We start from the raw sequence: 21769 nt of genomic DNA, 5'->3' as shown, positions 1-21769 counted from the left end.
TGAGATTAACCTCTGTAGAAGAAAAATATGATGCTGTTCTACATACCAACAGTTTTGATTACATATATGTGGGAAGATGTTGAATGCATGAGTCTAGTTGTGCCCTCAGTCTGCTGAATCTGGTTAGGGGTTTTTCACTAAACTGGAAAGTTGTACTTTCCACTCACCAACTCACTATACACTATAAACGGCCAGTCTTGGCAGGCTTCTAGTGCAAGAACTCCTGGGTTAGCCTTCATAATGCAAAGTTCAGTTGCTGCAGAGAAAATCATTCTTTTGAATATGTCTTAAAAACCAATTTCAGAAATTAACTTAATGAGACACTTGTGGAATTCTGCCACTGATCCCCCTTCACTTTTGTGTGTCTTGAAGGAAAAACAATCTTTTAGCAGGGTCCATACCCATAAAAGCATGGAAATATAAAACATAACATTGTGATGTCAAATTGCCACAAGTAACTAAAGCCACAACAATGGGTCTTATGGTCACCTTGTTTGCCCATAAGAAAGAGAAGGTATGCAGTATGCAACAGGGTAATGTCACCAAAACAACTTCAGATCTTACAAGCATAAAATAGACCATATGGATAAAAAGAATAATCCTGTATAGTTTACTTCCTCATAAGTTTTTTGTCAATAAATTTGGTTTCTTGTAACAAGGAACTTCACCACATTATACGTATGGTCACATTTTACTAAAAGAGGACTATGGATTAAATAAGGAAGTGGTAAATAGTGTGACCACACTAATTTCAGAAACCAGAAAGGAGAAATGATTTTCTGAAAATAAGTTCTTAGCTCCATTTGTATTATTTGATGAAGTACCTTTGTTAGAAAAAAATACCTTCTATATCATTGTGAGTCAGAGAATGAGAGTTAAAGATGAAGCAAAGATGCTAAATCGCATGTGTTTTTGGAACCTCAGACAGACGAGACCTCTGAAACCCCGAAACTTTTGTCACTCTCCATGTTTTTCAATGCTTGCCCCAAAAAAAGGCATCAACCTCAGCTATAAGCTCCATATTCTTTTACCAGTACAGCTATATCCATTTTCACTGACTCAAAGAGCAGTTTTTGTAATGTGACATTTTCTGTTATTAATGTACACAGCACGACATGAAACCAAAAATATTAAAAGACAATTGTTTTAAAACACAAAGATTACTGGTCATGTTGAGGATACATGAAGTCCTGCACTATTTCCAATTGACAATTAAACTAGAGACCCTGTATAGTATGTACAGAAGTGGTCTCTTATGAGCACAGATAACACTGTGATCAGGAAATTAGGGCTACAGATAACTATGCAGTATGAAGGGACTTTATCAAGAACAAGATGACTGTTACGTGCCTACCTCATTGATTATTGCATATACTATAGTTTCTTCCTTAGAAAAAAAAATTATACAATGTTAAATATTTTATGTTAATTACTCTTATCTGCTACACATACATGGAAACACCCTTTTGTCATAAAAGTCGTGCCTTTGGGTGCCTTCTCTAACACCATTCCAGGGTGAGAACTTCCCATAAGACACACTAGTCAGTTGCCTACACTGTAATGTATTTATATATGTATGTATATTTTTATTTATTAAGTCCTTATAGGTGTAACTAGATCTTTAAAGCATACAGTAGAAGAAAAGGAGGTTACAATAAGTGCAGTTGTATAATATGTACAGTAGTCTACAGATATTTTAATCAGTTACCCTAGGTAAGAATACATATTTATAGGAAAGGAGGTTAAGGTACATAGGTTAAGTGGATAAACAATACAAGAAAAACTAATATATATATATATATATATATATATATATATATATATATACATACTCTCATATTATTTTATCTTATAAAACTACCAAAATGTGTGAGAGAGGTTTGCATGGATATATTTGTTTAAATATGAGTAGATTAAAGTGTATTTTTGTAAACATAGACCGAAAATTGGTAGTAACACAAAATCATCATTTACGGGGGGGGGCGGGGGGTTAAAATAAAAAATATTCAAGTGGTAACGTCACAACCGCTGTCACTGTTGAGCACTTACTGCAGAGGTTCTTCAGCCCTGAAATGTCTAACAAGGGGTTGAGCCCCAAGCTAAGGGGACAAGGACTTCCAAACAGTGCAGAGTCTCAGGCAGATGACACAGGATGTCAGGGGTTAACAGAATGGACGGTCAGACAAAGCTGGGTAGTCATACAAGCCAGGTAGATCAAACTAAAGCAGAATCACTACGAAGGAGAGCCAAGGGATGAATCTCAAATTAACAGAAGTCTAATGGCAAACGAAGCATGACAGGACCACAACAGGATGACTAGGAACTGTATTTATGGATTTTTAAAGCTGCATATTGTATGCCCTGCCTCCTGATGTGCAGCACCATTGCGCATGTAGATGGTACTGGCAGAGATCCACCATCCTCCTGGCGAGTACTCATTGCCTGGGACCTCTGCGTGAGCGGGCAGCTTGCCTGTTTCAGGGTCCTGGCCCCACTGCGAGGCCTGGCAAAAGGCCAAAAGTTTCCAAGTTTATCTAGATAAGTAGCGTGGAATCTCTTCAAAAAGCCGGGTTGTGTAGACATGGACGTACCTAGAGTATTTGGCAACCGGTCGGTAGGGGGGCCCACCTACATCAGTAAACCCACCAATGTCATGGGAGAACACTCTTTTTAATGAGGGAGTGGGAGTGTGGTCCAATGCTGTTCCTGTAACCCAGTTTCCCCTTAGTGAACCAGAGCCTCTGGAAAAAACCCAGGTTCCCCTGTATCCTACAAGGAAGAAGTAGACAAATAAGAAGGGGAACAGACAGATGATAGACACGATGAAATCAGTATGCTTGCTGACTGTTTATGCTCCCTCATGCTTATCATGCCCTCATGGAAGCAATCCTCTATCCTCATTGTTATCTTCATCCATTCACATCATCACTTACCAGTGGACTCCTTGTGGATTGCCTTTGCTTTTATGCTGCTGTAGCTCACTTTGTGAGCCATCACTTCTTATCATTGGAAAGGACTGCATTTTAGATTGTTTTACCCTGCACTTCCCTACCTATATCCATTACTCTTGTTTCAATAGTACTGTGAGGAGTACCAAGGACAACCTGCGGGTACGCATGTTATAATTTATAGAGGTGCCACCTTTCACACACAGACCAACATTCAAAGTGGCCGGCGACACCTAATAAAATTATAGAGGCCAGCGTGCGCGCACCTCACCGCCTAATGGCCGTGACTTAGCTGTTCGTCCAAACACTTTCAAGGCCAGAGGACCCAGCTTTCCCTCTCTCACAGGTAAACACTTATTATCTTTAATTTATGCAGCGCCTCTTCCGATACATATATACAAGGGGTATGACAAGACTAGAACTGACAGACTAAGACAAACCGATAGATTACGTGGAGAGAGCCCTGCTCACAGCTTAGCCAAATGGCTGTGAAGCAATCCAGTGACAAACAGATGTATCCGCAACATGGTGTTCACTCACACTCATAAGCAAAACTATTTGCTGGTAGATTCTTTGGGGATTACTAATCATTAGTTACTGCAATCTCAGTCATATCGCCCTCAGCTATGTGAATGATTCATGTGTGAGGAAATCCCTTTCCCCTTGTATCTCCACAATCCTCCCCTCAACCTGTATGGTATAGGCGTGTAACTCGCTGCTTTACAAGCCCTATTACGACATTTAAAAAGAGGGAACCCAGATCACCCGTCACAGCTCGGGAGTAGGCAGTTAATAAAACGAGGTACAGTCACAGCAATGACTGAACATACTCCGAGGGAAGGCCTGAACTATTGCCCCTGACCTGCTTACACTTCGCTGTACAGACACACAGTTCACCCTACACCCCGGGAGCGCGCGTTGGTGCACGCTCACCACTTCCACAGCGCGTGCTCGACTGCCACAAGTGCGCCACGCCCAGCTAGCGGTAGCTCGTCAGCTCGAGCCGGATCCGTTACACCGGTTTTCTGCTTCAGTCGGTGTAGTTGGTTTGAATCAGTGACGTCAGTGGGCTCTACATCATGTTTAGCTGGGTGAGTAGCGATGCCCGGAGAAAGAAGGACCCGGAGCTGTTCCAGACCGTGTCCGATGGGCTCCGTAAGTTGTACACACAAAAGTTGTTGCCCCTGGAAGAAAGTTACCGCTTCCACGAATTCCACTCACCGGCTTTGGAAGATGCAGATTTCAGTAACAAGCCCATGGTGCTGCTGGTGGGCCAGTACAGCACGGGGAAGACCACCTTCATTCGCCACCTCATGGAACAGGACTTCCCCGGCATGAGGATCGGGCCTGAGCCCACCACGGACTCCTTCATCGCAGTAATGCACGGCCCGGTGGAGGGGGTAGTGCCCGGTAACGCACTCGTGGTGGATCCCAAAAAACCCTTCAGGAAGCTGAGCGCGTTCGGAAATGCCTTCCTCAATAGGTATAACTGTTTTTGTCTAAACCGGTACCCCGTAGTCTCCCACTCGCGGGTGTCATTCCACTATTAACATTTATGCACCCCACTGTGAGCCGGTAATACACACAAGGCGTGACAGTGTTTGTTTATCAGAGTTACTACCAGTCCTTGTATTATGTTTTATTCCAACCCTAGTTAAATGCCCCACTACCTTTAAACCGCAATTTTACCATAGAGATGTAGTCATTTAGGTTGCAAAATTGTGTCATCATGGTCCCTACTTTTGTTATTCTCCTTAGATGGTTGTTTATATCTTAGATTAGTGTCCCTGTTAATATCTATCCCACATCCCCTTAATGAATAGCATAGGAGCCAAAGTCCGTGTGCTTATATTGCTGCAGAGCTGGTATTGGAGATTAAAAAGAGGCTTTAAAGCCCTGTGAGCATCCAATACACCTTCTGTATGATTATCTCACGAACCTTTTGGAGTTATAAACCTTTTGCATGCTTTACCATCTAGGGACACGAGAAGAAGAGTCCTTTCCCCGGTGCCATCTCCCCTCGATGAGGCTTCTCTACATATTTAAAATACTTAATTCATCTTCTGTGGGGAGTTAACGATGAGCACTAGCGCTGCAGCTTATGTGTTAAGGTGTCGCAAGTGTAAAATTGTGCTTGCGACTTAATGAAATAGGGGTTTATTGCAACCTAATTCCTGGAGCTGTTACAAAGTCACACTTTATAAGCAGTACCTGTCCATTTCAGGCGTGTTTAATGATAAGGAATTCACAATGTATTAGTCATTACTAGGCGAGAGAGTTAGTCAGCATGTGGAATGAGCTGTCTAATGTCAGTCTGGTCTTCATGATTTGAGCAGCTGGAAAGGTTAGACATTCCCTTCTTATGGTGTCAATATTGACACCGCACAAGTCACAAAGTAGAAAAATGTGTCTGCATTTGTGTCAGTTCTAGTTTCATGATTCTGATGTCTGTTCTGGCCCTTAGTGTCTGAAGTTGGCTGTGGTGATCTGTGGATGTACTTGGAAAAACTACTAAGGTTTTAGGAATAATTGTAGACAACAGACTTAGTAACAGTGCACAATGCCAGTCAGCAGTTGCAAAGGACATCGGCATGTATAAAACGGGATATGAAGTCATGGGAGGGGCATATCATCTTGCCTCTTTATAAGTGATTACTAAGACCCTACCTGGAATATGCGGAGCAAGGATATTATGGAACTAGAAAAAGGTGTAAAGGATGGCGACAAAATGAATAAGGGTATAGGAAGGTCTTACTTATGACTAAAAATGATGCATCTATATATGCTAGAAAAATGGCATCTTAGAGGGGACATTATAACATTGTATAAATAAATGAGACTGAAAGAGAGAAGGTTTTTACACAATGTACTCTGCATGATGCTGAATGTAAATTTGTATATTTTTCTCATTGGTGGTATCTACATACCTGGGAACATTCTGGCTCCGGCTACCCGGTGGCCACCCTTTCCGAATGCGGGTAAGAGGTCCACGGTGACGTCCTGACACACCCGATTGTTGGAGGGGAAGTGGGCAGGGTGTGGGGTGTGCCGCAACGCCACTCCCACGACCCAGAGATTCCCTGTAGTGACCCGGAAAAGGGGAGTGTCCGGGCGAGATCCAGAGAATTTCCAGGTATGGGTATTCTGTAGAAGAATGCCTAACCAAAACTGGCAAAGGTTGTGTAAGATATGCATAACTTTGCTTCTGGCATGTCTTAGAAGAGGCTGATGGGAAAATTGTAGAATGATCCGTTATAAATATATGTATGTATCATTTTGTGGGGTAGTTTTGAAATCTGTGAGCCTTTATCAGGTTACGGGCCCAGGCCAGCTTATCTGATTTTAAAATGCAAATCGGATGTTCTCTAATGTTCCCTAACCTTGAAGTAAAGGAACTTTGTTGGTTTTTTTTTAGGACAACGTACTGGCACATTTCATTGTGTAAAAATTTTGTAAATGAGGGGGATCTCCAAAATGTCTTATGCTTGGGAGTTTCACTTTAGAGTTCCTGGAATCCCTACAGATTATTTTGCAGTCATCAGTCCAGATGCTTTCACTTGCATTTAAATGTGTCCTATAGATCATGAATTTACTCATTAGCATACCTGGGAACTTAGTGGGGCGTGTCAAGAGCCTGCTCCCGAGGATTCGGCTCTTGAACCGGAGAAGCGGTGCTTCATCCGGCAATCTTCGGATCAGGTCCGGAGAGTTTCCAGGTATGCTGATTACATGGTCCCCTTTCTCATGCCAGTATCTGCATGGGCTGTGTGCATGGAATTATTCCTTTTTTAAAAAGGGTTTCAAATGTTGGTAAGTGCGGTTTATTAGTACGTTTTCTGATTTTTAGTTATCTGGTCAATACTGGTTAACTGAAAGCAAAAGAAAGACATCACCTTTCTGGAGTCAATCAAATATATACTAGAATTCTGTGGCTCTTCAAATAAGTATGAAGTGTTACTGAAGAAGCTTGACTGATGAGGGCTGTGTTTTGGGCAATCCGGTGTCCTACGCAGGCTGCTGAACAGTAAATAAAAGTACTTTTAATATGGATTTGTTAAACCAGAAAACATACTTACTATTTAGGGGTGCTGCAGCGAACCAGCCCCGCTATAGGCCAACTTTTTAAGTTACTGATTGGCTATGGGAATGCTCTCATTAGACCCCCCCACTCTCAACCCGTGTCAAGCCTGCACTACTACTTACTGGCAGGAGATATGTTCAGCCAAACATCTCCAGCATGGCAAATGGGGAGGTACAATAAGGGGCGAATGCACAGGGGGGATTCTGCAGACTCCCTCTGCATTATCAAGGGGGATGCCACAAAACATAGGGACCACTCCGTCAGATGCCTTAACGGCTTGTGTGTCCGTTGGCATACCTGTGTGCAGCCAGGTGAAGGTTACATCTTTCCTGCATGTATAGGAATGCGCAGTCATCTATTTCAGTGTATACTAAACAAACAGTCTCAAACTGGGTTTGGTGTGTAAATAAGTAACACACCTGAAGGCAGACCTGCAGAAAACCAAGGGGGCATGGAATTTTTTTGTTACAATGTGTTAAATATAAACCAGTTAAAACAAAAAAATAGTTGACTGCAACAAGTCCTTCCACCGATCATAAGTGGAGTACAAAATTTGAATTTTCTTCCTTTCTCTTTCTCTTAGAAATATATCCATTCTTGGTACAAAATATCAGTTTCTAGCCATATAGTGTAGCACACAGGGTACCTACTATTCTGCCTAAATATCTTCATAGCCATGCAAGTTCTGTAGCTCTATGAAATGTGCGTGACAGTGGGGTTTTTTTTTTTATGTAAAACCCTGGCATAGAGAATTGTTTTGGTTAAATGTAAACCTAATGTTGAGTTACTATTGCCCTTGCCTCCATGTATCACAGTATACATCTAGTACTCAGCCTAGAAAATACTGTTCCATCTCCTTCATTATTCTGGTGTGCTGTATTTTTTTACTTGGAGAAGTATTATAAATTTCTAATCCCATTGAGTGGCACATATTTTTATGGTAAGATTGGGAATTCCTTGGACACTCTTGGACTCGTGTAATTATGAGACAGGCTGGAGATCATTATGCCTGTAAGCTGATCGTTGTATAGTTGATTGACAAACCTGGCTTTTTGGGGACTTTTTTAGGGTCAGGCAAACAGTGTAGAGAAGCATGTTATGAGATGAACTTTCCTTCATCCTTTAAATGTATTTTTTTTTTTTTCCATCGAGCTATCCCACCCTTAAGAGGTATGCGTGAATCATTGGTGAGGATCAGAGCCAACACAGCTTATTTGCAGCACAGCCTTTTTAAGTGCCTAAAGCAGATGCATTAATGCAGTTAATTATTTGCATTTTTGTATGATCTGGTAATATTGTAGATGCTGCAGGTACGGTTCTGTACCTCCTTACTTTACAGACCACTGACCACTCGCTGCGTGAAGAGATTGTACACCTTTCAGGGCTTGGACAGATTTCATCCTTATACTATAATTTTATTTAGGTTCAATAAACAACTTAGAGTTAGAAACCAAACTCTTAATATGTGTCTATATGATGATGTAATAGATGGAGATGGAAAAAAAACCCAGAAAGATAGGGCCCTTTTTTTCGGAACAATTGAAACAAAATGGAGTGTGTGCTAATCTGATTAGGTGATTGTGATCGGTCTCCCAGCCCAATTCATGTAGGAGGATTAGAGGACATCTTTTGTTTTTTTGTGTTAATATTTTTTTCATTTTTGTTGTGTTTGAGGGAAAGAGGGGGTTACCTGTTTTCATGTATAGTTGAAATATTCTTAACATATACAGACCTTGTTCCAGTTGCAACAAATTTTTTTTGAAAGTTTTGAAAAGCAAATTTGGTTTATTTGCTGAATAAGCTGTACGTTTTTTGTTCAGAGCATGATACTTTTATGTACACTGCATTTCATGTTCCCAGTGTAACAAAATAATTTTAAATTTGTAAAACTACTCGACTCTAACTTTTTTTTTTTTCGAAAAATGCCTAGATAATAATTATTCTTACACGTTAAGACCACAGGTCTTGTGTAATTTTCACCCTAAGGGTTAACCCATATAATGGATCCATTTGTGATCTATATATAAAAAAATTAAACAGGTGGAAATGTTAGCAAGTGATTGTTCAGCTGCCCCAAAAGACAGATGCAAAAGGGGCATTTATGGTTAGATCAGTCTTGTTATTACAGGAATCAGCTGTTGTTTCAGCAGAGAATTTGTGGTATGCAAATAAAGAGAGCAGAAGCCTTGATGATGTCCATATAAATGATGTCCTCTTCAAGTTTTTTTTCTTGCATGATACTCTACGTGCCTTTTTGTAGTATGATGTAAAGGTACACTTCATCCATCATATGGATATTATGATTTTGTGTCACCTTATTTTTTTTATGTACGAATGCATAGCGGGATCCATCAGATATGTTGGCTCTATTTTCCCCACAGTCTCTCTGCCCTGCAGGAGATGTGTTCCATGAAATAAACCTCCTGCTTAGCAATTCGCATGTGTGGATACTCGGTACCAGCCAGCTCCAGTGCTGGTTCACTTAAGCTTTCTGGGGGATCCAGTGACCCCCCCCTTCTGCTCGTACTCAGGAAAGGCTTGTATTAACTTACATGGGTGCTTCATCTAGTGCTCAAACTGAGGAACAGTGAGGATACTAAGCTGCACTATCTTTAGTAGGTACTTGTTTTGTGCAGGAAAACAATTGTAATACATACTTCATGTTAGGGCTGCAACTAACGATTATTTTAATAATCGATTAGTTGGCCAATTATTTTTTTGATTAATCGGATTAAAAAATGCAATTTTTTTAAATTTTAAATAATGTAATAAAAAACGTACAATTTACACTTTCATCTCTTTATTGCAGTGGCCTCTCTCTATTCACCTTCTTATTTTACTGACATAATAAAAGCTACAAGAACCCAAACACAGTGTTTCTCAAACTAGGTTTTAATACAAAGTTATTAGTAAATATTAATTCATGTTAACTATTTTTCATATTTAATAAAAAGCCTTGTTTATATTTTTTTATTTACCAAACTGCCCCCAGTTATGCACATCTGACCCCCAGCTTGCCACTCTGCCCCCAGATATGCCTAATACCTCCTATATGCCAGAGATTCCACTGTGCCCCCGGTATGCCTTATACTCCTTATATGCCAGTGATATGCAACTGAGCCCCCTGATATACCTTTTACCCCCAGATATGTCTTATGCCCCCCTGATATGCCTAATATCGATATGCCTTATACCCCCTATATGCCTCATCACTTTCAATATGCCATTAGCCCCCATTTATGCCTTATACCTCCCTATATGCCACTGTGCACCCTGATATGCCACTCCGCCCCCCCATAAATGCCTTGCACCACCCTGAAATTCATTATACTTACTAATTCACCACTCTGCCTCCCCCAGATATGCCACTCTGAAATTCATTATACCCCCCATAAACCACTCTACCTCCCCCTATACACCACTCTAACTCCCCCAGATATGCCATTCTGCCACCCTGAAATTCATTACACCCCCATACACCACTCTGCTACCCTGAAATTCATTATACCCCCCCCATACACCACTATAACTCACCCATACACCACTCTGCCTCCTCCCCCCTCCCATACACCACTCTGCCTCCTCCCCCCTCCCATACACCACTCTGCCTCCTTCCCCCCTCCCATACACCACTCTGCCTCCTCCCCCCCTCCCGTTCACCACTCTGCCTCCTTCCCCCCCCCTCCCGTTCACCACTCTGCCTCCTTCCCCCCCTCCCATTCACCACTCTGCCTCCTTCCCTCCTCCCATGCACCACTCTGCCTCCTGTCAACAATGGAGGTTCACAAGACACCAGGGAGCCGGGTAGAGAGGCAGAGTGGTGTATGGCTCCCATACACCCCTGACTCCTCCCCCCTCCCATACACCACTCTCACTCCTCCCCCTCTCCCATACACAACTCTGCCTTTCTCATGACTCCCTGGTGTTTTGTAAACCTCCGTTGCTGACAGGCACTTTCACTGCAGCTTCATAGAAGCCTCAGCGTGAGTGAAGGGCAGTAACGGAGGCTGTCTGTGCGATGTAGACCCCCACCGGCTGACAGAGAGGATGATCCTCTGCAGGAGACCTCGATTCTCTGTCAGCCGGTGGGGATCTGCACGATGCGCACAGACAGCCTCCATTACTCACCTTCACTTACGCTGAGGCTTCTATGAAGCTGCAGTTAAAGTACCTGTCAGTAACGGAGGTTCACAAAATGCCAGGGAGTCGGGAGGGAGGCAGAGTGGTGTGTGGGAGGGGGGAGGAGTCAGAGGGGTGTATGGAAGTGGATGGGAGAGACGGAAGTTTTCTGTGCGATACGCACAGGCACCCACCGGCCGACAGTGAGGGGAATCAATGTCCCCTGCAGCGTTGCGGGAGATCTGGATTCTAGTGTTATAATCCGATCTCTGTTTGAGGTCGGATTATATAAGGAGAGGAGTTTTTCAGAGCATTTGCGCTGAAAAAAACTTTTTATAATCGATAAAAATCGATTCGACTAATCGATAATGAAAATCGTTGTCAACGATTTTAATTATCGATTTTATCGATTAGTTGTTTCAGCCCTACTTCATATGCATTTATGGTTGGTAGACTGTCCCCTTTTGGCATACAGAGCTCATGCCCCTTTATTTGCCACCTAAGTAACTGGGCATAGCTAAAACATGTTTCTATAGATACCATTTACTAGTTATTTACCGTAACCTCTAAGATGCAAGGGTGGCGTCTCCTGTTTCACTGTACATTTTTACATAGGCAAATATACAATGTCTTAATAACAGTGATACCCTCTTATTAATGAATGACTGATTAAAAAAAAAAATCACCTTGGTATGACCCAAAATATAACGACTGCCTACAGTGGGGACATACAGAGAATGAACTTGCTTTTATTTAATGTTCACATATTCCACTGTGTTTAATGCTCAAAGAAGAATGTTTTTATGTGACATACCCTTTAATATACTTTATTTTTACGATTGAATGTAACAAATTTTATTTTTCATTGTCAGGTTTATGTGTGCGCAGATGCCTAACCCTGTGTTGGAGAGTATTAGCATTATAGACACTCCAGGTATCCTGTCCGGGGAGAAGCAACGAATTAGTAGAGGTAAGTTGTTTTTTTTTTTGTTTTTTTTTGTTTTGTTTTTTTTCCTTCCTCTCCACCACACCAAATGATTGCTATTCACAGCATCTGAAAGTTTGTATTTTCAGAGAGATTGGCTGGGTTCCTTGTGTCTGATGGCCCCCAAGCTTCTAAACTCTATATTAAAGGCTTATAGGAAGTCCAACCTCAATTACTGTTCAGAGCAGTCAGCAAGTCGATGGTATCATAGGCAGTTGTTTTTTACTGTATCATCAAATGGTAAAGGTACACATTGATATTTTAAGTGTCAAAGTCCCCTCATCTGGATTTGAGAGTTGAGTGATATGGCATGATGGGGGGGGGGGGGCATATGGGGAAAATGCTCTCCTCCAGTAACCGGACACTTGGATCAAAGTATATGTAATTTAATATGTAATTCAAGATAGTAGGCTTTCACGCTGCTCTCTTGATGAGCAGTATCAGCTAAAGTGGCAGACATGTTTCTAAAGATGTGTAAACCCCTCTCAAAATGAGGTAACTGTATCCAGTAATTTCATTATAATCCTAGGGATCGTCAAATACAGGTAAAAGCTACAGTGTATGCATATTCTTTCAGTTTTTTTTTTTGTGGGAAAGTTGGTAGTGAACTAAAAATGCTAAAATAACGAATCTCAGGGGATTTCATCCCAAAAAAGGAATCTTTCACTCCTCCCCAGCATGCCTAAGATAACTGCCGTACCAGGCGCTGCCCAGTTGAAGATCTTTGTATAAATTATTTAGAAATATGGCTTGCTTTGTATACACAGTGTATATTAGAGTAATATTTTAGACAAGCCTCTTGTGATTGCTTTCATAGGAATCTTCTGTATATTTAATGAACCTATTAAATATTAGGTTGAGCATGCAAAAGCCGTGCTACCCCTTCCATGTTCTAGAACGGCTCCCATCAAACCTAGACTGGCCATCTGACACACTAGGGAAACTGGGTGCTGTAGCAGGCGGCCGTGCGTATCCAGCCGTAGGCCGCACTTGCATCATCAGACGGCCGCTGGCCTTAAATTGCCAGGATCGTCATCACTAGTCCTGTACTGGCTCCTGTGATGCTCAGCTAACCAAGGGTCTTCACACCAAATGTTGATTGTATTTTTCTTCTGTTTACTCACTTTGCATGTTAAATGATCGTATTTGCCTAAAACTTTTGTACAGTGCTGTGTGTGTGTGTGTGTTCAAAAAGTGAGTTAATGTTGAAAGCAAAACTCTTTAAAAGTTTTTTTTAAATTTAGTATATCTTTCACAAAATGTCAACTGCTACATTTTTGTCCAGCAACACCGCTGAGTATGGCAATACCCCGCAGCTTATGTTCACATCAATATCTCCAGATGTTAGGTCACACTTAATGGTGTTCAGGTGGTACAGGTTTTCTGGACTGGGTGTATAAAACATCAAACTAATGGCACAGCTTTTTATTCACTAAAGAAGCAGGTGTTTTGAATACATGTGCAAGCACAATAACTTCATAACCCTAGAATTTCCAGTGGCCAACTAGTACTTGATCACTTGTTCCTGTATTTGTTCCCATTACATGTGTACTCAGCAATTCCTTTATGCCGGAAGGAGTGTACCGGAGAAGATAAAGCCCTAGTAACCTTTGTCCAATAGGCAGGAAGTGTCTTTGAACAAAGCTGTAATCGCTCGATGATTTGATTGTAAAATTGCCATTTTCCTAGATTTGTAAGAGGTTGTGTCGATGGTATATGGCGACAAAGCCCATATGTCTGACTTGGGAAAAGGAGGACCAAGTAGATTCATCTGAGGTTTTTCCACATGAAAACTAAGTTGTACGTACCAGGCTTCTGTGTCTTTAGCTAAGTCTTTAACTTGTGTCTGGTTAGGTGGTTAGGTCTATTGTGTTATTGCACTGCCATGGTATTAATATACATATAGCTTTTTGTAAATTGGGATTTTGTTTGCATAGTTCGCTAGGTAACAAGCATTAGTGATAGCAGTTTTATTACTGTGCTCCACAGCATTGTGATTGAGCAGGAAACGGGAGTCGACGTGGAGCAGGTCTGCTATTGTGTTATGTGAACGCTGGGACACCCCTGTTTTGAAAATTGTGCTTTGTTCTTAACTAAACGAAATTGAATGCATGGCAGGGAGGAGGTTTATGTAATGCCAGAGTTATGAGGGGAAGAGGATCAGCCTGCTTATTAAAGGCATGGAGTGTTCCCTCTGATAACCTCTGTTCCTGGAACACTCACCCTAAAGTAGTGTACTTTTGATTTATGGTCAGTCAGTTTTTGATCTGATTTGTGCTTTCCTCACGCTGTTACCAGCAGTAAGAATTAGAATGGGCTGTGTTTGGCTAATGTTTTGCATGAAGATTAAATTAAGGAGCAAGGCAAGGGTGCCAGGGCAGGATTAAGAGCATCATTGCCCTGGTGCTAAGGATTTTGGTGGGCCTTTTTATGGAAATAGACAAAATAGACAGAATCTTAACTCCTCTGCATCCATGTGTACTGGATAAAGAGAACATCAGTGCTCAGCAGATAGTAGAAAATAGAATCATATGTGATGGGATTGGGAGTGCATCAATGCACTAAAAAAGTCATCATGTACGGGACGCCTGAAACCTCAATTTAGTGGCCAAACACACACACGTCAGGACAGGCTCTGCCACACTGACACCCAAACACACACACACACACACACACGCAAGGACAGGCTCTGCCACACTGACACCCAAACACACACACCAGGACAGGCTCTGCCACACCACACCCAAATACAGACACACCTGAAATGTAGATGTTGGTGTCCCTCTGTGTTGACTCTATAAACTGTCATCTAGCCCATGTTGGATAAGGAACCCGTGTAATCTGGTATGGGGAAAGTTAGGGGGCTTAAATGTTTTAGCAAATGAACAATAACTGGGGGGAAAATAACAGACAACTCCTCTCTTAGATTAAGTACACAAAAGCACAATAAAAAGTTTGTCAAAATCTTTAGAATTAAAGCACACCTGTCATTGTAAAATGGCATTGTCAATTTGTAGGTTGGTGACTTTTTATATAAACATTGTGCTAGCCGGTTGTATAGTTGAAGCTTATGTTTTAACTTAAATTTCTATCCTATTATATGAGTTGGCATTGAGATAAATAGCACCATTCCAGGTCAGTATAACTTATATACATTAGCAAGGCATTTTACTAGCACATGCAAGTCTTACATATGTCTTACACCCCTGGGGTGGAGCAATTGGAGACCATGGTGGGCCAATGCTCCATTCCCCCATGCCAGCTTTTCCAAGAGACTAGAAGTCTGCAGGGTACGGTCCAGGATTCCTATGGGGCTTGCATAAGGCACAGTTGCTGGGCATTAAAACCCCCTGGAGCCTGATGATCAGGGAGACTGTTGTGGGAAGAGGAAGTTCCCCTGTGCTCCCAGGGCAAGGAGAGGCCCTGAAGACTGTCCCTGAGCCAAGTGTGGCAAAACCTGCCTGGACCTTTTTGTGTGATGCCTGGGGTAGCTAAGTCTGGTTGGGAGGTCTAGTTAGTGGGTGTCTGGGCTAGCATAGTATAGCTAGAGAGGGCTCCAATTGGGAGCTAGGTTGTTTTTTTTGTTTTAGTGTTATTTGAGCAGTTGCCGATAAATCACTGTTTTCTACAAGTCGGTGTTCCTGAGCCTTATTGCTGTTTCTAGAGGACTGTTCTTAAGACCCCTTACTGTGACATTGATGGCCCTCAAACACACACACACTGTTTTATATGCCTGCAATGAAAGGCCGGCCCAGTCTAATACACCAAACTCAAAGAACACCACTTACCATTAACTACAGGAGTGTTTTGGAGGGGTTGTTTTGTTATGTGTTAAGCAAATGTACATTTACCCCTTTAACTAGATTTCTTCCCAAATAGAAACTGTAATGGTTATTGCCTAATATGGCCCGCTGAATTTGACTCCTGAACTTTAACTACTTTTTTTCCAACAATTCTGGTGGTTGTGACAACAGCTAGAGTTTGAGCGATCTAGGGGATGGACAAGTCCCCAAGGTAATGGGGTAGTTTCCCTTTAACTATTAAGGGAGCTTCCTTAGATTCAGTATTGCATTCCTGTGTACAGTGCTGGCCTTATCTGAAGGTTAATACAAAATGATTGGCTTCCTTGGAATAGAGATGGGATTTTTGGTATGTGTGAATAGTCCAGGCTGTTTTTCCCATAAGCGTGTGTCTAAAATAGTACCTACTTAATGGCGCAAACATTGAATTGATTTAATGCATTAAAGGGTCATTACTGCAGTACTTTATAGGTTGGATTATGTTACAACTGAAGTTATGATGGCAAATGAGTTGTTATTGATCTCATGAAGTTAATCAGAACACACCCTTTTCCATGATGCGATCTGGAAAAGTGGTCATCAATAATTGTGCCCTGTGAAAAGCCCTCCACTCCCTAAATATGGGGAACATGTATTCTCAGTGTGCTGAGATACTGTCGCTATTGGTGTTTAATAATTATGTTGGAATTCTAAATCCACTGTCGATTTATCGTGCGAGGCAGTAGAAGACTGAAGCTAACCTTCTTTGATAGATAATTTGTCTAAGAGCTTTCATTTGGGCTATCGTTACATTATGCGACTCATTGTTGGTGCGGAATGTATTTGAAGGTATCTCTATGAAGTGAGATACGGAAGGTGACTTGCTCTATTGGTGTGCTGACACTTGTCCAACATTAAGAAAAGGTGTTAACCTCCTGCCCCACTTATGCAGTTGATTCCCCCCCCCACAAACTTTTCCCCCTTATTCATGGGACCTTAATGTTTTTCATTTTAGAGCCTTGTATTTGCCTTTAAAGGTGGCTCCCGTGATATTTTCCTGTACAAGGCATACTTATATTGTCAAAAGGGTATCTAGCAATGTATGCCAAATAGGTTTTTGTTACTTTAAACAGAAAAGCCAGGCGACTTGAAGTTAAACACGGGTGTTTCTTAGGTCCTGTTTTTCCCAGTGTGATTTACATGCAGAACATCCAGTGTTCGCTAGAATTATCCCCTTTCTACGAGCTGGACTTTAGACACCGAGTAGAGTACCAGCTTGACCTTAAAGAAGCACTTTATGTAAAGCTTTACCTAAGGATATTTGATGCCATGTGATTACTTTGCTTTGTGCAGTTGGTACCCTGCTCCGATTTCCAAGAATTTTCCATGTCACGAGCACTAGCTTTTTAAATATGTTTAAGGGCATGTGAGGAACCTTTAAGTACATTATAAAATTACTATATATACAACTTTTTACAACGGAGATTTCTGTAAACAGGAAGAGAGACGTGCTGCATTTTTAATTTTACAGTCCTCTCCAACATGAGTTTTAGCATGCTTTTTAAATTTGCCTTTCATGTAATATTTGAAGTTGCCGTACAATGCACAAACATAGAATTTATCAAGAATTTTTAATACACCTTATCAAAAAGTCATTACAAATAGCAAGACCTACAGTACCTTTTGCTGGATTGGAGCTTTTTATTCCTTTATTTAAATTGTATAGTTTTTATTTAAAGATATCCTTAAAAATGTTGCGACAGGGAGTTCTATGTCTTAACACCTTCACTTTTTAAAGTGGTAAGCTCTTCTCTGCTAGATGCTGCAATGTGCATTTGGACTATAGTGTGTAATGGTCTTCTGCTTTCTCAGGTTATGACTTTGCAGCAGTGCTGGAGTGGTTTGCCGAGAGGGTGGATCGCATCATTCTACTCTTCGATGCTCACAAGCTGGACATTTCTGATGAATTTTCAGAAGTCATCAAAGCCCTTAAAAACCATGAGGACAAAATCCGTGTTGTGCTGAATAAGGCTGACCAGATCGAGACCCAACAATTAATGAGGGTGTATGGGGCCCTAATGTGGTCTCTTGGAAAGATCATTAACACTCCTGAGGTGGTGCGGGTTTATATTGGTTCGTTCTGGTCACATCCTTTACTAATTCCTGACAATCGCAAACTATTTGAAGCAGAAGAACAGGACTTATTCAAGGATATCCAGTCTCTACCTAGAAACGCAGCTCTACGCAAGCTGAATGACCTAATTAAGCGAGCAAGGCTAGCTAAGGTAAAGTATCTGGATGTTCCTGTATTGCAAAATATGTGCACATGCTTTTTTTCCCTCTGTAACTTGTCTTATATAGATTATAGTTCTGTATACAGTAATGGCCTTTAGCATTAAGGGAAAACAATTTGTCCAAACCTCCTTTATCTGCAGACTTGGAGGCAGCCATTGCTTACCATCATGTGACTTTCCTTGCTCAGACAACACACTAACCTGATTCTTTATGGCAACAATAATGCAGACAGTTTCTCCATAAACGTTTATTATCCTGTTCCTCTTTAGACTTTAGTGTATTTACCACAGGCAGTATGATGAGGAATCAGGGCGTGTGTCTAGGCTTTGCCAAAATAACAGAGATGCAGCTGCCTAAAAACATATTATATAAAAATGTTTTTGTCTGAAAAGAGTGGTAGATAAGTGGATTAGTCTTCGAGGAGAAGGAACACAATAAGTGAATTTAAACATGAGTATGACTATCCTGAATCTAAAACGAAACCAATGAATATTTGATATTGGTGTGTGGGTTTAATGCAGGAAAAAAACGTGCAAGATGGGCTAAATAGCTTTCCCCGCTTTCCAGTTCTGTTTTATGTATATATATATATAAAAAAGCAGTATTTTTAACTAATCTGTAAACTGTAATTTTTGTAACTAATCTGATGCTATTTTGTTATCTTGTATTTATATTGCGCTAACAACTTACACAGCACTTCTTACAATACATGTAAAATCTAGTATTGGCAGCTGATGAGTGAAACAATACTCTAATATTTCCCTAAAAGGTCAATAACAGATATAAACTGTACCACACTTTGTGTGGATTACGTTTTGTAATTAAATCTGTTATTTATAAAGCAGAAGCTCACATTTTGGATTTTCTGTATCTCTGTTTACTCATTAAGGTCCATGCCTACATTATAAGTGCTTTAAAAAAAGAAATGCCAAATGTCTTTGGAAAGGAGAATAAGAAGAAGGAGCTGATACACAATTTGGCTGATATTTACATAAAGATAGAAAAAGAGCATCAAATCTCCCCTGGAGACTTCCCTAACCTGAAGAAGATGCAGGTAAGAAGACCAGTTTTAATTATTATTTAAAATATTGCTTACATATTTGTCAATGCTGGTATTGCACATTATATACTCAGCCAGGAGATTTTTGGGTTGGCCTATGGCTGGTCCATAATGCCACTGATGGGTAAGGATACACAGATGTACTAAATCAGTCAGATTGCGCTACATTACTAACTATAGATTACATTACCAAAGTAATTAAACAAATGTATCCAGGTTCAATATAACACATTAAGCACAGATTAGATATTGGTATTCCGGTCATGTTGTCAAATCCATGGGTTAGTGTGTTTATTTCCTGTAGCAACTCGTGTGCTAGCCACAACTTACAGTATTGCTTACCCAAATGAACTACATTAATATATACATTTGTATTTGCAGGAGCTGCTGATTACGCAGGACTTTGCAAAGTTCCAGTCCCTGAAACCAAAGTTGCTGGACACAGTAGATGACATGTTGGCTAATGACATTGCCCGACTAATGGTTATGGTGAGGCAGGAAGAGTCTCAGATGACCAACCAGGTGGTGAAGGGTGGTGCATTTGAGGGTACAATGAATGGGCCTTTTGGGCATGGTTATGGTGAGGGAGCAGGAGAAGGCATCGATGATGTTGAATGGGTAGTGGCTAAGGACAAGCCCACATATGATGAGATATTCTACACGCTGTCACCAGTCAATGGGAAGATTACAGGTGCCAGTGCCAAGAAGGAAATGGTAAAGTCTAAACTACCCAACACTGTGTTGGGCAAGATCTGGAAGCTGGCAGATGTTGATCGAGATGGGCTCCTGGATGATGAGGAGTTTGCACTGGCTAATCACCTAATTAAAGTAAAATTAGAAGGTCATGAGCTACCAACTGACCTCCCCCCTCATCTTGTACCACCATCTAAAAGGAGGAACGAGTGAAGCAACACACACACACAGCTTTGTTCCACTTTTTCAATATTAAACATCTCCCTGAAAGAACTGTTATAGTGGGGTGAATTTAAAATAAATTTATACGTATGTATATTCCTATAGCACAGCTTTATAAATAAATAAAACAGGACTATTTGAAGAAGCAATGTGAAAGGTATGTTAAGTGAAGAATTCAAAATTAATATTGGATTGATACAGCTGAAGACCTGTATCTCTTATGGGTGATTTTGACTCTAGAAGGTTTATTACAGATAGGTCTAGAAATGAAGATTAATAAGAGTTAAATCTTACACTGTTAAGTCCTCTCCATAGTGCCAACTTTGATAACATGGGCTCACTGGATAGACAGATTTCTTGAGCTGCCCTGCTGTCCCCAGAAACCCTGACTTAAAAGACCTTATACAGTTTCCAAAACCTTAAATTGATGCCTGGATGTTAAAAATGCTCTTTGCTATTAAATTGGCCTTTCCTAGTTTTGAAAGCAGGTTAAAATGGCCATCTTGTATAGATCCAACAAGCTTTCAAACCCTTATTGTTCTTATTTGATACTCCACATGGCTTCCTTTGCTTGTACTGCAGGTAGCCATAAGAATTTGAATGCTGCTACTATGCATTTACCTGCTCTAAGCAATATACATTTTTTATGTTTTGTTTGATTCTTTGCTACTTAGACTGTGATGCTGCTTACAATCCAAATGTCTTACAAAGCAGGACATGTTTAACAGTATGAAATAAATGAGAATGTCCAGGCAGTTGAAGTCACTGTTTATACATGGCTTTTATTTGCCCTCCCCTTCTAGGTTTTCAGTATTAAAGATATTTAATTACTTCTGAGCCAATATTTAGATCCTGCTTCATATTTAGGAATATTAAAGATATTTTTTTTTTCTTTAAATAATTAGATGCTATACCTTCAGTATTTGAATATGTTTTGCAAAAGTATCAGCACCAGCCTGTGCCTTTCCCAGCATGTGATTCAAATATCACTTCTGAATTGTTCTGTAATGTAATGCACTCCAAGTGTTTTTTTAATTTTTTTTTTTAACTTTTATAAAGCTTCTTGGTAGCATTGGCATGTATGCAGAGCTATTTGCCTGTATGCTGTTTTTATTGTGTTCCCCTAGTAGCTTAAAGATGGCACAATTCTAATTAAGTACACGCAGAAGACAAATGTCATGGGTATTTGCGTGGTGACCTTTTTATGAAATCTATCCATATCCCAGCATATAAAGCTATGTCCAATGTCCTTGTTGAAGCGGATAATAACTGCTTGGCAGTTTACAGAAATGACTGGAAGACATACTTCTGCCTCCGTCACTATACATCACTGGCTCCAGTTTATGAAATATGGAAGGTTATGTCTGTTACATCACCCATACAGGACCACACTTACACCTGACATCTTGAGATTCCTTTGATTTGGCTTCAAAAAATAGCTGCAAAACATTGTACAATAATCTCTTTATTTTATGTCAAGTAAACACTGATGGGGGAGTTACTATGTCTGTATGCAGTGGTACCATATCTTGAACTGTGGACTGTTATATTTCTAATTTATGCTGCACTCATGAGCTCTTGAAGAAC

General features: G+C 40.7%; 1 protein-coding gene across 1 annotated transcript; it reads left to right on the top strand.

The window, feature by feature from the left end:
- The first annotated feature begins 4027 nt into the window (after positions 1-4027).
- Positions 4028-20173, top strand: LOC149281755 (EH domain-containing protein 1-like). The gene is made up of 5 exons (XM_089499023.1): positions 4028-4431; positions 12021-12118; positions 17785-18197; positions 19097-19261; positions 19649-20173. The coding sequence occupies exons 1-5, from the start codon at positions 4028-4030 to the stop codon at positions 20171-20173; spliced, it is 1605 nt and encodes a 534-aa protein (XP_089355149.1).
- Positions 20174-21769: the final 1596 nt, after the last annotated feature.

The sequence above is a fragment of the Sceloporus occidentalis genome, unplaced genomic scaffold (genome assembly GCF_023333645.1).
Source record: "Sceloporus occidentalis isolate IW3139 unplaced genomic scaffold, rSceOcc1.0.p SCAF_128, whole genome shotgun sequence".
Taxonomy (NCBI): Eukaryota; Metazoa; Chordata; class Lepidosauria; order Squamata; family Phrynosomatidae; genus Sceloporus; species Sceloporus occidentalis.
The sequence above is the reverse complement of the archived record's forward strand: the minus strand, read 5'-3'. Positions and strand labels throughout refer to the sequence as shown.

Bases quoted from the DNA above. Each gene is read 5' to 3' on its own strand.
- LOC149281755 (XM_089499023.1), top strand. From the start codon at position 4,028: ATGTTTAGCTGGGTGAGTAGCGATGCCCGGAGAAAGAAGGACCCGGAG. The intron at 12,119-17,784 runs GTAAGTTGTTTT...CTGCTTTCTCAG, and splicing joins GAAGCAACGAATTAGTAGAG to GTTATGACTTTGCAGCAGTG. The intron at 19,262-19,648 runs GTAAGAAGACCA...TTGTATTTGCAG, and splicing joins CTAACCTGAAGAAGATGCAG to GAGCTGCTGATTACGCAGGA.